The sequence below is a fragment of the Oryx dammah genome, unplaced genomic scaffold, assembly GCF_014754425.2.
Source record: "Oryx dammah isolate SB20612 unplaced genomic scaffold, SCBI_Odam_1.1 HiC_scaffold_20, whole genome shotgun sequence".
In the NCBI taxonomy this organism is placed as follows: Eukaryota; Metazoa; Chordata; class Mammalia; order Artiodactyla; family Bovidae; genus Oryx; species Oryx dammah.
This window is the reverse complement of record NW_024070204.1, coordinates 70,681,733-70,697,233: the sequence shown is the minus strand read 5'-3', so window position 1 is coordinate 70,697,233 and position 15,501 is coordinate 70,681,733. Positions and strand designations below refer to the sequence as shown.

General features: G+C 47.0%; 1 protein-coding gene across 1 annotated transcript in view; it reads right to left on the bottom strand.

Moving 5' to 3' along the window:
* SLIT3 (slit guidance ligand 3) overlaps positions 1 to 15,501 on the bottom strand; it is a 729,977-nt gene that overhangs the window by 12,682 nt on the left and 701,794 nt on the right. The window contains exons 31-32 of the mRNA XM_040262791.1: positions 14,061 to 14,301; positions 11,939 to 12,069 (exon numbers count right to left, since the gene is read on the bottom strand). Of these exons, the coding sequence (XP_040118725.1) occupies positions 11,939 to 12,069; positions 14,061 to 14,301 (372 nt within the window). The remainder of the gene's footprint in view (positions 1 to 11,938; positions 12,070 to 14,060; positions 14,302 to 15,501) is intronic.

The window sequence follows — 15,501 nt, the reverse complement described above, 5'->3', positions numbered from 1 at the left end:
TCTGCTTCCCAACGCAGGTAACATGGGTTTGATCCCTGATCAGGGAACTCAGATCCCACATTCTGCTGACTAAACCCATGCACCACAGCTACTGAAGTCCACATGTCTAGAACCTGTGCTCTGCAACAAGAGAAGCCACTGCAACGAGAAGCTTGCACGTTGCAATGAAGAGTAGCCCCCACTCTCTACAACCAGAGAAAACCCATGCAGCCAAAAACAAGGTTTTTTTTAAAAAAACTCCCAACAAACAAAAGTCCAGGACCAGATGGCTTCATAGGAGAATTCCATCGAACATTTAGAGAAGAGCTAACACCTATCCTTCTGAAACTATTCTAAAAACTTGCAGAGGAAGCAGCACTTGCAAACTCATTTTGTGAAGCCACCATCACCCCAATACCAAAACCAGACAAAGATATGACAAAAAAGAAAAGAGCAGACCAGATCACTGATGAGCATAGACACAAAAAATTTTTAAGAAAATATTAGCAAACCAAATCCAACAATACCTTAAAAGGATCATATACTATGATCAAGCGGGGTTTATTCCAGGGATGCAAGGATTTTTAAATATCTACAAGTCAGTTGATATACTATATTAACAAATTGAGGGAAAAAACCATATGGTCATCCCAATAGATTTGAAGCTTCTGACAAAATTCAGTATTCATTTATGATAAAAGCTTTCTAGAAAGTGGGCATAGAGGGAACCAACCCCAATATTATAAAGGCATGTGTCACAAACCCACAGGTAATATCATATTCAACAGTGAAAAGCTGAAAGCATTTCCTCTAAGATCAGAACAAGATAAGGGAAGTCCACCCTCACCACTTTCATTCAACATAGTTCTGGAAGTCCTAGTCACAGCAATCAGAAAAGAAAAACAAATTGAATGTGTCTTTTTGAATTATGATTACAAAACATATATATGAAACAAATATATGTATATAATAGAAACAGATCTGCAGACACAGGAAACAAACTTATGGATACCAAAGGGGAAATGGGGTGGGGATAAATTAGGAGTTGAGATTAATGCAGGTACCCCGATATTCATTGCAGTACTATTTACAGTAGCCAGGACATGGAGCAACCTAGATGCCCACTGACAGATGAAGGGGTAAAGAATATATGGTACATATATACAATTAACTATTACTCAGCCATACAAAGGAACAAGATCAGGTCATTTGTAGTGATGTGGATGGACCCAGAGTCTGTCATACAGAGTGAATAAGGCAGAAAGAGAAAGATATCATGTATTAATGCATATATATAGAATCTAGCAAAATGGTACAGATGAACCTATATGCAGGGCAGGAATAGAGATGCAGATGTAGAAAACAGATAGGTGGACATGGGGATTAGAGGAGGGTGGGATGAATTGGGAGAGTAGCTGACATGTATACACGTTGGATAGTTAGTGGGAAGTTACTGTACAGCACAGGGAGCTCAGCTCGGGGGTCTGTGATGACTTAGCGGGGTGGGTGGGGGGTGGGCGGGAGAGAGGCTCAAGAGGGAGGGAGGGGATATATACATATGTATAGGTGATTCACTTCATTGTACAGCAGAAACTAACACAACATCGTAAAGCAATTACACTCCCCAAAAAGATCTAAACAGATATTTCTTCATAAAAGATACACAAATGGCCAACAGGCACATGAAAAGATGCCCAACATTACTAATTATTAGAGAAGTGCAGATCAAAACTACAGTGAGGTATCGTGTCACACAGGTCAGAAAGGCCATCATCAAAAAGTCTACAAATAATAAATGCTGGAGAGGGTTTGGAGAAAAGGGAACCCTCATACACTGCCAGTGGGAATGTAAATTGGCATAGCTATTATGGAGAACAGTAGTTCTCCATTAATAGTAGTAGTAGTAGTAGTTCCATAAAAAACTAGAAATAGAGTTTCCGTATGATGTTGCAATCCCACTCCTGGGCATATATCCAGAGAAAACCATACTTCAAAAAGATATTTGCACCCCAATGTTCACTGCGGCACTATTCACAATAGCCAAGACATGAAACAAACTAAACGTCCATCAATAGATGAGTAGAGAAAGAGGGTGTGGTATGCATATACTACAATACAATACTACTCAGCCATAAAAAAATGAAATAATGCCATTTGCAGCAACATTGATGGACCTAGAGATTATCACACAAAATGAAGTAAATAAGAGAAAGCCAAATATCATATGATATCATTCATATGTAGGAGCAACAAAATAATACAAATGAACTTATTTACAAAACAGAAATAGAGTCACGGACATGGAAAGCAAACTTACGGTTACCAAAGGGGAAAAGTGGAGGGAGGAATAAATCAGGAGTTTGAAATTAACATAAACACATTACTATATATAAAATAGATAAACAACAAGGACCTACTGGATATCATAGGGAGCTATACTCAGTCTTTTGTAATAACCTACATGGGACGAGAATCTGAAAAAGAATATATATGTAAATACTTTGCTGTATATCGGAAACTAACATAACAGTGTAAACTATATTTAACTATACTTCAATAAAAAAAGCAAAAAAATCAGTTTCATTTCTATACACTAATAATTTCTATCAGAGAAATTAAGAAGGGGAGGAATAAGATGAGAGATTGGGACTGACATATAAATACTACTATACATGAAATAGATAACTGATAAGAATCTACTGTACAGCATGAAGAATTCTACACAATACTCTGTAATGACCTATATGGGAATAGAATCCCCAAAAGAGTGGATATATCTATAACTGACTCACACTGTTGTACAGCAGAAACTAACATAACACTGTAAGTCAACTATATGCCAATAAAAATTAATTTAAAAAAGAAAGAGAAATAAGAAAACAATCCCATTTACACTGCATCAAAAGAATAAAATACCTAGAAAGAAAATAATTAAGGAGGTAAAACACCTGTACACTCAAAACTGTGAGACACTGATGAAAGAAACTGAAGAAGACGAAAATAAATAGAAAGATGTTCAGTGCTCAGGGACTGGAAGAATACTGTTAAAATGTCCACACTACCCAAAGTAATCTACAGATACAATGCAATCTCTACCAAAATTCCAATGGCATTTTTCACAGAAATAGTCATTGAATTGATGTGATACCATAAAGGACTGTGAATAGCCAAAGCAATCTTGAGAAATAAAAGGCTGGAGCCATCACTCTTCCTGATTTGAAACTGTATTACAAAACCACAGTAATCAAAATAGTAAGATATTGGCATAAAAACAGACACATCAATAAATGGAACTGAGAGGGTAACAGGCAGGAAGGCCAGCGGTCTCCAAACGGAGGAAACAGGCTGCAAGTGTCAGACGTTTTTTCCTCTCTCTTGAGCGGCAGGAGGAAACAAACTAGGGATATTTTTTTTTTCCCTTCTCTATATAAATTTAGGGGGCTTCCCTGGTGACTCTTAAAATACTGTGTTGTCATAATGACACCTGGTTCCACCTGAACTTTTCTCAAATCTTGATTTAACCAATGCATTTTTCATATGGAAATGTTTGTCTTAAGCTATGCTAATGTACTACGAATTTACCCCAGTCTCTGTCTTCGAGTCAGTTCCGCCTAATGGCTCAGAACCGACTTGACAAACCAGTATGTTATACTCAGACACTGTTCCCCTAATCTATGTAAATGAAACCATTTGTATGGTGATCTGCCTTTCTACAAGATTCCAGTCAATCATTTTATGGCCTGGGATGACTCCTCTGGTGCCAAGATTATCCCAAAATACATCTTATGCATGAGGGGCCTGGTGCCATTCTCTGAGTTTTAAGACATTCCTTTCTTTCATTAACAGACTGCTAGTAACTATATTAACATCCAGCTAAAAACTAGCAGGCGGTTATTCTTTCTGCCCCCTTCTGATGTCTATGTCAAAAGCTTTCTCTATCTCCTTTGTACTTTAATAAAACTTTATTACACAAAAGCTCTGAGTGATCAAGCCTCATCTCTGGCCCCAGACTGAATTCTTCTCTGAAGGCCAAGAATCCCAGTGTCTTTTTTTGGTTCGGCAACAACCTTTCAGAACTAAGCAGAAAGTCCAAAAATAAACTCATGCACATGTGGTCAATGAATTTCCCAAAGAGGAACCACCAATATAAAATGGGGAAAGGACAGTCTCTTTGACAAATGGTGCTAAGAAGGGTGGGCAGTCACATACGAAGGTATGAAACTGCACCACTATCTTACGCCATACACAAAAATTAACTCAAAATGGATTAAAGACTTGAACATAAAACCTGAAACATAAAACCCCTAGAAGAGCACAAAGGTGGTGATCTCCTTGACATCATCTTGGTGCTCTTGGATTTGACACCAAGAGCACAAGAAACAAAAAATAAACGAGACTACATCTAGCTGAAAAGCTTCTGGGCAGCAAAGGAAATCACTAACACAATGAAAAGGCAACCTACTGAAATGGGAGAAAATATTTGTAAATCATACATTTGATAAGGAGTTAATATCTAAAATATATAAAGAACGCATACATCTTAATAGCAAAAACCCAAACAATCTGATTTTCAAATGGGCAGGAAATTTGAATAAACAGTTTCCCAAAGAATTCATACAGATGTCCAACATGTACCTGAAAAGGTGTTCAGCATCACTAGTTGTTGGGGAAATATAAATAACAACCACAACAATATGTCGCCTCACACTTGTTGGAATGGCTAGTATAAAAAAGACAAATAACAAGCCTTCATGTGAAGTAAAAGGAACTCTTGTGCGTCATTAGAATATAAATTGGTGCAGTCACTATGGAAACCAGTATAAAGGTTCTTCAAGCAGTTACAACTACCATATGATCCAGCAGGTCCACTTTGAGATATTTATCTGAAAGAAACAAAATTTCTTGTGAAATATCTATGCTCTCACATCCATTGCAACGTTATTTACAGTAGCCAAGACATGGAAGCAACCTAAATGTCTATCAATGGATGAATGGATAAATGTGTATATATGTACAGTGTAATATTATTCAGCCGTGAGAAAGAAGGTCACACACTTAAGTGTACAGCACAGGGAACTCTGCCCAGTGTTACGTGGCAGCCAAAGTGGCTACATGTATATGTGTGGCTGAGCTCCTTCGCTATTCACCTGAAATTATCACAACATTGTTAACTGTCTATATCCCCAATACAAAGGGCTTCCCTTGTGGCTCAGCTGGTAAAGAATCTGCCTGCAATGCGGGAGACCTGGGTTCGATCCCTGGGTTGGGAAGATCCCTGGAGAAGGGAAAGGCTACCCATTCCAGTGTTCTGGCCTGGAAAATTCCATGGACTGTATAATCTATGGGGTCACAAAGAGTCGGACACAACTGAGTGACTTTCACTTTCCAATACAAAATAAGAAGTTAAAAAAAAAAGGTCATACAATACGACCTAACTTATCTGTGGAATCTGAAACAAAATAAAATGAAAAAAAACCTGAGCTTGCAGATCCAGAGAGAAGTCTGGTTGTTACCAGGGGTGGGGGACGGGTGGGTGACCGTGGAAGTGGGTCAGCAGGTACAAACTTCCAGTTACAAGCTAAGTAAGTCTTAGGGGTGCTATGTACAGCATGGTGACTATAGTTAATAATATTCTAATTTTGGAAGTTGCTGAGAGGGTAAGCCTTAAAATTTCTTATCATAAAGCTAAAAGAATTATAACTAGGTATGGTGATGAATCTTAACTAGACATATTGTGGTGATCATTTTACAATATATACAAATATCAAATCACTATGTTGTACACCTGAAACAATATAATGTTATATGTTATATATATGTGATGTTAATATCTCAATTAAAAAAAAAAGTAAGGATTCACTCCAAATCAAAACCTCCCATAACCTTGGCTGTGCCAGTGGGTACTCATCGGTTAATACGCAACCATCTTCCTGCACATCCTAACCACGGTCTCCTGGAAATAATGCCTGAAGCTGGTGGTTTTCAAACAGTGGGTCCCTGATGGTTTGGGATTGGCAGTGCCGCAGGTTCTGATTTTTTGGCACCACCTTGTGAAACTCCAGTACTTTGGCCACCTCACGCGAACAGTTGATTCACTGGAAAAGACTCTGATGCTGGGAGAGATTGGGGGCAGGAGGAGAAGGGGACGACAGAGGATGGGATGGCTGGATGGCATCATGGACTCAATGGACGTTGAGTCTGAGTGAACTCCGGGAGTTGGTGACGGACAGGGAGGCCTGGCGTGCTGCGATTCATGGGGTCGCAAAGAGTCGGACACAGCTGAGCGACTGAACTGAACTGTAAATCACAATGGTTCCATTTCTACTTCTTTTTTTAAAATCATGGACTTTGAAGTAAAACACAGATGGGAAAAATGGCTCTGCTGCTACAAAAGATGAGAAAAAAGCTGGAAAAAAACAAAGCCAAACCCCAAACAACTTGCTGTGAACTCTAAAAGAGATAATCCTACTGTGGGTCCAGTAATCCTGCTAAGGCCCAGTAAGTCGTTTCCTGGTCATATATTTAGGAATTTCAGAGGAGAAAGGGGCTCTGACAGTCTTCCTCATTATCCACCAAGCCCAGTGAAACAGCACAGAGTAGGAGGTGGGAAGCCCGGGCCGCATCAGAGCCAGGCTGGGAGGTTCCTGTCTGGGACTGGCATGAGAAGTTGTGTTGGCAAAGAGTGGCCCGTAGCGCTCTCTCCTTTTAGTAACAGTTGTTGCAGGGGAGAGGGGTGGACGAGGAGAAAGCTTGTGTTGAGTGGTTAACTAAGCTAAAGCATTTGCATTGTCTCATTTAATCCAACAGTTTGTACGTGGGATGTACAATTTTTCTCCACTTTAGAAGTGAGACCTAGGGCTCAGAGATCGAAGGTATCCAGATTGAAATCTTAAAGTGTGGGTGGTGGAAGCAGGACTCAAATCCAAGTTCCCAAGGCACAGGACCATACACCACAGTGGGTGAACGGTCATCCCTGTTCTGCGCTGGAAGCAGGCACCTGGATGCTGAGACATGGCCACTAGTTGGCGACAGAGCCTCACAAAGAGTTCCTGGGACTCCAGCTAGGCAGCAGCCTGAGACCTCAGCCGGCGCTGTAGCAACCCTGGGCTCCCAGACCATCAGAGCGCGACCACATGCTGTCTCTTGGCCCTTTCTCCCTAGCATGTTGGAGAGGGGGTTCTGATAGGAGGCTGGTTTGGCTTCGAGTCCCAGCTCTGCCACTTACTGGCCTCTGGGCCAAGGTGTCATCTGAGCATCAAAGTTCTTAGCTCTAAAACAGGAGTGATGACGCTCGCCTGGGGCCTGCAGTGAGGACTGGATGAGACAAAACTTAGCAGTGGATGCGTCTGCGGTAATTAAGACCGGAGGGAGCATGCACTGGTCACCAAAGAGGGATCTCAGGCGCTGTTTTAAACTTTGAATTCCGTGGAAACCCTGAATTGCTAGCTTCGAGACTCTGGGGCTTCCCTGGGGCTGAGAGGTTAAAGCGTCTGCCTGCAATGCAGGAGACCTGGGTTCGATCCCTGGGTCAGGAAGATCCCCTGCAGAAGGAAATGGCAACCCACTCCAGTATTCTTGCCTGGAGAATCCCATGGATGGAGGAGCCTGGTGCAGTCCACGGGGTCGAAGACATGACCGAGCGACTTCACTAACTCACTCTGAGACTCTGCCTCCCCACACAGCTGTCCCTGTCAGCACTGTGCCCTCCCGGCTACCACGGTCTCCGACACTCCCTGCTGGGACCTGCTTCCCCCAAGTCTGTCATCTGACTAGGTCCCTTGGACCTTGCATGCAGGTGAGTTTGCTCCTCAGACAAGTGTTAGAACAGAGGAATAGTGCAGTCTGCCTCCATTCTGGGGCAGGGAGGACTTGGGTGGGTTTTTCTGGATTGGGTATTATATATCTGGGCCTGGAACAGAATCTCGCTACTTGCAACTTCAGCTGGGAATCTGCACAGAACACAGCTGCTCCGGGCCTGTACTTCCCTAATGCAGTCTGCAGCTGCCCCTCCCCGATCAGCTCACCTGTGGTTTGCCTGAGGAGGCCAGAGGAGCCATGGCAACCTACTCCTGCATTCTTGCCTGGAGAATCCCCATGGACAGAGAAGCCTGGTGGGCTGCAGCCCATGGGGTCGCAAAGAGTCGGGACACAACTGAAGCAACTTGGGCCCTGGCTCTGAGGCTGAGCAGGTCAGAGTCACTGCTGTGACTCGGGGGAGGAGATCTTTCTGAGGCTGGTATGGTTTCCCGGTGCCGTCAGCTGCTGTTCAGCTCCTCCCAGTCTGGCTTCCATGCATACGGATGGGGTCTCCCCTTCCCCAGAGTCTCCTTGTTTCTCAGCCTGTGGCAACACTCATCAGCCATAGCTCATGTCTCAGCTCAGACATCACCTCCTCCTCCAGGGAGCTTTCCCTGGTTCTCTAAGCAGAATCAACTGTCTGTTCCTTCTTCATTGTCCCTACAGCAGGCACTGGAACCTCCTGTGAGACCTCTTTTATCCTGCTTCTGCAACACTTGCTTATTTACACATTTGCCTTCCTCCCTGGACTGTGTTCTTCTGAACACTAGCTCCAACCCCTAGCACAGGTCCAAGGCGAGGTACTGTAAGCAGCTTTTGGCAGGAAAGAGCTCCCTGCAGGAGGCTCTTGTGTCATTTCCCTAACCTTACATCAGGCACCCCCACGCTCTACGCATCTCTACTCAGATATTTGGATTACACAATATTTCGCCTGATCTGTTAGTTCTTTCTAAAGATCAAAGCAGAACAAATGAGTAGGTAATTAACAGATGACCAGATCTCTTCCCCAGCTTCCCCTTCAGTCATCTCACAGACAAACCCTGTGAGCAAGACAGCGTCTAAAGGAGAGTCACAAGAAGTTGACAGGTCTGCACAGAGTGGGAGAGGTGACGACTCTGACTCCCTGTCTCAGTGATTAACTCAGATTTCTTCTCTTTCCTCTTTAAAAGCTTTCATGGCAGTACAGAATCTTTGGAGGTGGTTCTGGGGAACACTGAGTCCACCATCTCCCCAGATTGCCAGCATTCTGATTAAAAGCAGCTTCCCTTTCTATCAACATTTGCCTTTCTCTTGAGTTGAATCACTCAGACGTGATTCAGTAACTGTGCCTGAGAGATGTTCCTGAGTGAATAAAAGCACGCACCACTGGGGCAAAACCAGGGCTACCAAGAGAAAAGTATTTGGAAGCAAAACCACTTATGCTCTGGCCACACCTCATGGCATATGGGATCTTAGATCCCCGACCAGGGATCAAACCTATGTCCCTTGCACGGGAAGCATGGAGGCTTAACCACTGGACTGCCAGGGAAGTTCCAGCAAAACTATTTTTTAATACGAGATTCTTAGAGACTTGGGCCTTTAGGATTGGGGGTTGAAGGGCACAAAATATGTCACCAGACTTGGCATGAGGATCCTGGCAGGGATATCCTTTACTTGGTTCCTCCCAGAGGTAAGAAAAGGGCCCTGGGGTCTCCCGAGGGCCACCTGCTAACTCTCACCTGACTCCCTGACAAGGAAGTAGCCATTCTATGGGTTCCTGATTCATTCCTGCTGCCCTGACTAAGACACCAGCAGAGTATTCCAACATTTGTATCAACAGCACACCCCTTGACCAAACCAGCAGCTGACCTCAGTGTGGGAAGGGCAGGGGAGTCCCTAAGCTTTGGCCCAGCCCAGCCACTCCACACTCTGGCTGTCACCTTCTGTCCTTGCCCTGTCCATGTACAGGCCCCCAGAAACACACCTGGAGAGACACAGTGCTGCCAACCACAGTACACGGGAGAATACCGCGTGAGACACGGGAGAGCTCAGCCAAACCTGGACGTGTCTGACGTCTCAGGCTTGGTCAGGCAGCCCTGGACCTGGTCTCTATGCCCTGGACTTCACCCCTAGCCAGCAGTCCCAGGAACACAGAGGGTAGCAGGCCCTGGCTCCAGGGAACTCCGAGGCCACTGGGACGTTCACTGAATCTGCTGGCCAAACCTGCCTGGTCTTCTGTCCAGCCCCCCTCTCTGCGGTGACTCTTCATGGCCACTGCCTTTTCCTGGTCCCTCAGGCTGGTGGCTGCTGTCCTCCCAGCCTGCTGGCCCACTGCTTTCCCTGCTCACACATATTCTTCAGGACCCACTGCAAATGGCTCCTCCTCCAGGAAGCCTTTGTGGGTAAGCAAGCACTTCTCAGAATCTCCTACAGGTTCCTTAAAACTGGTGGCTGGGTCGGACCCCAGAGAGCTTCAGGCTTGGGTCGGCAGGTCCAGGGTGGGGTCTGAAAACGTGCATTTCTAACAAGCTTCCAGCTCTGCAGCTGCTCTCGGACTTCACCTCAAGAACGACTGCTTTGGGACTTCCCTGGTTGTGGTCCAGGGGTTAAGAATCTGCCTTACCAGTGCAGGGACACGGGTTCAATCCTGGGTCCAGGAAGATCCCACGTGCCGCAGAACAACTACTCCAGTGCACCACAGCCCCTGAGCCCGCACTATAGAGCCCACGCGCCCCGATTACTGAAGCCCACAGGCCTAGAGGCTGTACTCCACAACAAGAGAAGTCCCTGCTCTCTGCCACAGGGAAAGCCTGTGCGTAGCAACAGAGATGCAGCGTAACCAAAAATAAAAGCAAATAGATAAATCTTAGAAGAAAACATCTGCCTTGCAATGAGAGGGACACAGGTTCGATCCCTGGCTGGGGGGCTGTGATCCCACATGTCGTGGGGCAACGAAGCCCCAGCTCTGCAGCTACTGAGCACAGGCGCCGGAACGAAATATCCCACCTGGCACAGCGAAGACCCCACACGCCACAACCAAGACCTACGCAGCCAGACACACACATAAGTTTTTAAAAAGAACCACTGGTTTGTGCCAGTGGTTTTCAACTGGGATTAGTGGGAGGTGTGCTGGGGGCCTCCGTGAGGGTGTGTGTGAAGGAGGAGACTGCCCCCTCCAGCTCTGCAGGGTGGCTGTGCTCCTGTGTGTTTAGCATGATTGAATTCCACATAAAGTTTTGATTGAAGAAAGGATTTAGTTACTGGGAAAAACGCTGCCCTTCAGTCATCGCGACCAGACGTGCTCTTGCTTCCAGAGGGGAAGGGCTGGCCTCTGGATGGGGGTTTGCTCTTACATCCTGTGCTTTCCCCAAGGAACGGCTCTCCTTCCACGGGGAGGTTTTATGTGATTTTAAGTGTAACACAGACAAACATGTCTTGTTTGAGTAGTTCCTTTTATACGTATTATAAAAATATTTATAACTAAAATAATTTTTAAATGTTCCTAGTTGAGAATTCATTTGACTGAGGAAAAAAATTATAGCATGGCGAACTAGCAGAGCTGTAATTTCACAGATGATATTAACTCAGGATGAAGCTAAATTTAAAAAGTGAGCAGATTTAAAGCTGATGTAAGGGAGGGCATTAAGTAATAGCCCAGCTAACATACAGATAATGTAAAAATCAGGGTGATGGTTGGAAAGACTGAAGCTTAGGAAATACTATCCTTTAGAACAGTTTGAAAGTCACTTAAAGAAAAGTCCTGCTCTCTCCATGCCCTGGAATTTCTTCCCCTTGAGTTCCAAGCTCATCTCTCCATTTTCTTTCTTAAACTAATCAAAGATTGGGATGACATTTTTAAAAGGGCATCTCATTAAGCAGCCTCGTCTCCATTGGAGCAGAGGCTCCTGCCCAGGAGCCAGCTGGCCATTTATCTTATGGTAATGAGGTGTCATCTCCCCATGGGTCTGCCTTCCTCCCTTCCTCCAAGACCGCCTCCTTGCCCCCACCTGCCACTCTGTGACTGTGACTGTGTGTGTGTGTGTGACTGTGTGTGTGTGTTGGGGGTGGGGAGGGGGTTGAAGCAGAACCAGAGCTGCCGGCAGCTTCTCGCAGCACTGGATGCAGGCGGGAAGGTGCTGGGGTGGGGGCGCTCGTGCAGCGGGGGCGGGACCGTGGTCCTCACCTGTACACTGTGGTCGGTGGGGAGCTCAGGCTGTCGTAGACGAGCCTCACGTGGCCCTGGTACAGCTCCAGCGCCAGGGGGTCGTTGTCCCCCTTGTAGAGCAGGATGCCATTGTCCTTGTCCGTGGCCACCTGGAGGGAGGCACGAGAGTCAGGGCTGCCCTGAGGCCCGCCCCCCTACCCCCCCCCAGAGCCCTCTTCCAGGTGGCATTTCCTGAACGAACCCTGGGTCTGAATTCATGGTCTTGCCTCCTCTTCCATCTAGTCTGTATATTTCCATAAGGAAGGCCTATGCTTAATACTCAAGCAAATGCTGATCGAGCAATTCCAAATACTTATGGGGTATTCAATATGTGTGGCTATGTTTTTATGTTGTGTGTGTGTGTGTGTGTGTGTAAGTGAACACATATATAAAAATGCCAGGAACCATGAGCTCTGACCTAGCCTCTTGGGGCCTTCATCTCTTTGTATATGGTAATAATTATAAACAAAAGACTAACCACTACTATCTAATTCAGTGTTGACTATGAACTCAGGAATTTTTTAAAACACCAGTGTCTGGGCTTCACCCCAAACCAATGACATACAAATCTCTAGAGGTGAGACCCAGGCAAAGATAAGGTGCCCCGGGAGATTCTAATGTGTTGCCAAGGCTGAGAAGCACTGATTTCAGAAGCCGCTGCTCAGAGGGCATGTTCGCCAGGCACTGGGCTCAGGGCTGGGGTCTCGGACAGCCTGTCAGTGCTGGGGTATGAGAGAGGGGGTATGGGGTAGCTGGTTGGATAGAATACTGGGGTGTCTGGGGCCCGGGGCCCGGTTAGTTGGGATGTAACACTTGGGTCTCTGGATGAGTAGGACTAAGGGAGGGAGGCAGGAGGGCAATGAAGTGACCCGGACAAGGGATGATGGCAACCAGAGCTTCTTTCCTGTATGTGCCAGTGGTCCACCCCCATCTCAGAGGCCTGCTTACGGACTGGAGGCTCCACGAGGTGAGGCCATGGGAACGTTTGTGCATCTCTGCAGCCCCAGTCTCTAGAATGGTACCTGGTAGGTATAGGTGGCCAGTGAATCTTTGTTGAATGAACGTTTTTCTCCATAAGCTTAACCCCAGGCTAGTGTAGCCAGAGCCAGAAGGAAGAAGGGGCCTCAGTGGATGCCACACGGCAGGGCTGCTGACTGGCCTGCACCCTCCAGCTGTGCCTCTGGGTTACCCGCTGCTCACCGAGCCTGCTGTATAGGCAGGGTCGTGCTCTGTGTCACGTATGTGCATGGTCAGTCAGTCAGTTGTGTCTGACTCTTTGTGACCCTGTGGACGGTAGCCCGCCAGGCTCCTCCGTCCATTGGATTCTCCAGGCAAGAATGCTGGAGTGGGTTATCACACCCTCTCTCCTCAGGGGATCTTCCCAACCGAGGGATCAAGCCCATGTCTCTTACATTTCCTGCATTAGCAGGTGAATTCTGTACCACGAGTGCCATCTGGGTCTCTGTCTGTCATATCCCTTGCCTTCCCCTCTGCCCCCAACAGCACTGAGAGCATCCGGAAATGTGGTTTGGAAGAACTACTCAGATCCACAGGTTAAGGAGCCTGACAGAAGTTAGCTGGAAAAGAATCTGGTTCACACTAAACAGTTTCCTGCCCCCTGAAAGATGCCCTGTCCCCTCCTGCCTCTGGGCCTTTGCACACGCTGATCTCCCAGGCTCAAATGCACCCCCTCTTCACCCTGCATTATCAGCCCTTCCACCCTTCTCCATGCCAACTCCTACTCACCCTTCAGACCTCAGCTTAGTTATCACTGCCTCTGGGAAGCCTTCCCTGATTCTCCCGGGCAGGCTGGGATCACAGCCCCACCTGTATGCTCCCACATCACCAAAGGTTATCAGTGACCATTTTCTTGTTCTCCTGCCCTGGGCAAGGGGCTTGGCTGTCTTATCCCCCACTGAATCCCCACTGCCTGCTTGGCATGTAGTAGTTGAATGACTGTTCCCTAGAGGAGTCAGGAGCTGTCTGTAGAAGCCTCTGCATGGAGTTGGCCAGGACCCCCCACCCCAGCTGTTTGCAGAACAGTCAGAGCTCAGCAGCACGTCAGGGTCCTTCCAAGGGCTGTGCTGGGGCGCGGGCGCACCTGCAGAGAGATGTTGGCCTGGGGCCGGACCTTGGCTGAGGCCAGTTCCACGTAGGAGTCCTTGCCCACGAAGTTGACGGTGATGAGCTTCTCGCACCTCGGGCCGGCGAAGCCCGGGGGGCAGCGGCAGGTGGGTTCCTGCTGCACCACAATGCACTGGGCCCCGTTCTGGCACTCGTACTGGTCACAGGGGCTGGTCTGCAGCAGGACCATGGGCGGGGGGTGCTCACAGTGCAGCCCACTGGGAGGGCAGAGAGAACAGTGGGGAGAGAGGACAGGGGAAGGTGAGAGGAGACGCCAGGTCATTTAGGCACCAAAGAGCTGCCTGGGGAGAGCGTGGCATGAGAGGCAAGGGGACTGGTTCCAGCCCTGCCAGTGACGGGGGGAGGCCAGCTCCTCTCGAAGCCACAGACTTCCCACTTTTATTTCTTTATTTGTTTTTTATTTTTACTTTACTTTACAATACTGTATTGGTTTTGCCATACGTTGACATGACTCCACCATGGGTGTACATGCGTTCCCCACTTGTAAAATCATGCAGCTGGGCTAGAGTGCAGGTCCTCCGTTTCTGTGTCATCAGAACCACCTGCGATACACTTGTTAACGGTGCAGATTCTCTTCCAGCCACGAGGGAGTGGATAAGCAGCATGGCATGTACCCACTACGGACACCATTCGGCCTTGGAAAGGAAGGGCATGCTGAGACATGTGGCAATACGGACAGACCAGGAGATGGCATTGAGCCAAAGCAGCAGTTACAACAAGAGAAACACTGCCTGACCCCACTCATATGAGGCGCTCAGAGTGGTCAAACTCATGGGAACTGAAAGTACAGTGGTGACTGCTGGGGCTAGAGAAGGGGGAATTGAGAGGGGCAGGTTCAGTTGGTGAAATAAAAAGATTTCAGGAGACGGATGGCGGTGATGGTTGCACAACAATATGAGTGTACTTACTGTACATGTAAAATGCTTAAGATGGTAAATTTTGTGTTATGTGCATTTTGCCACAGTTAAAAACATTTTTTTTTAAAGTGTGGGTTTCCAGCTCCTTCTCCCCACCCCTGATTCTAATTTCATAGCCCTGAGTTGGAGCCCTGAAACATATTTTCATAAGCCTCGCTTGCAAAGGGCCTCAGGCAGCCTTTGGAACCAACCGCCTTGAGAACTCACGGTTCCTTCCAGGCTCATGTTCCCAGTCCATGACCAGGGCTTGTCTGCACAGTTGGCTCTCTGCTTCTGTGAGACCTGACATGTACACAGAACACACCCCCAGGCTGGTCCCCTTGACTGCAGCCCCTGGCCTCCCCTCCGGGACCCCCTGTCCCTTCCCTTCTGGTCAGTGTGGGAGCTGGAGCTGACGCTCACACACTCCGCCCACATACCCCACAGACATCTGACCACCTGGCCAGCGCCTCCCGTCTCCCTTTTCTCGCCCAGCTTCAG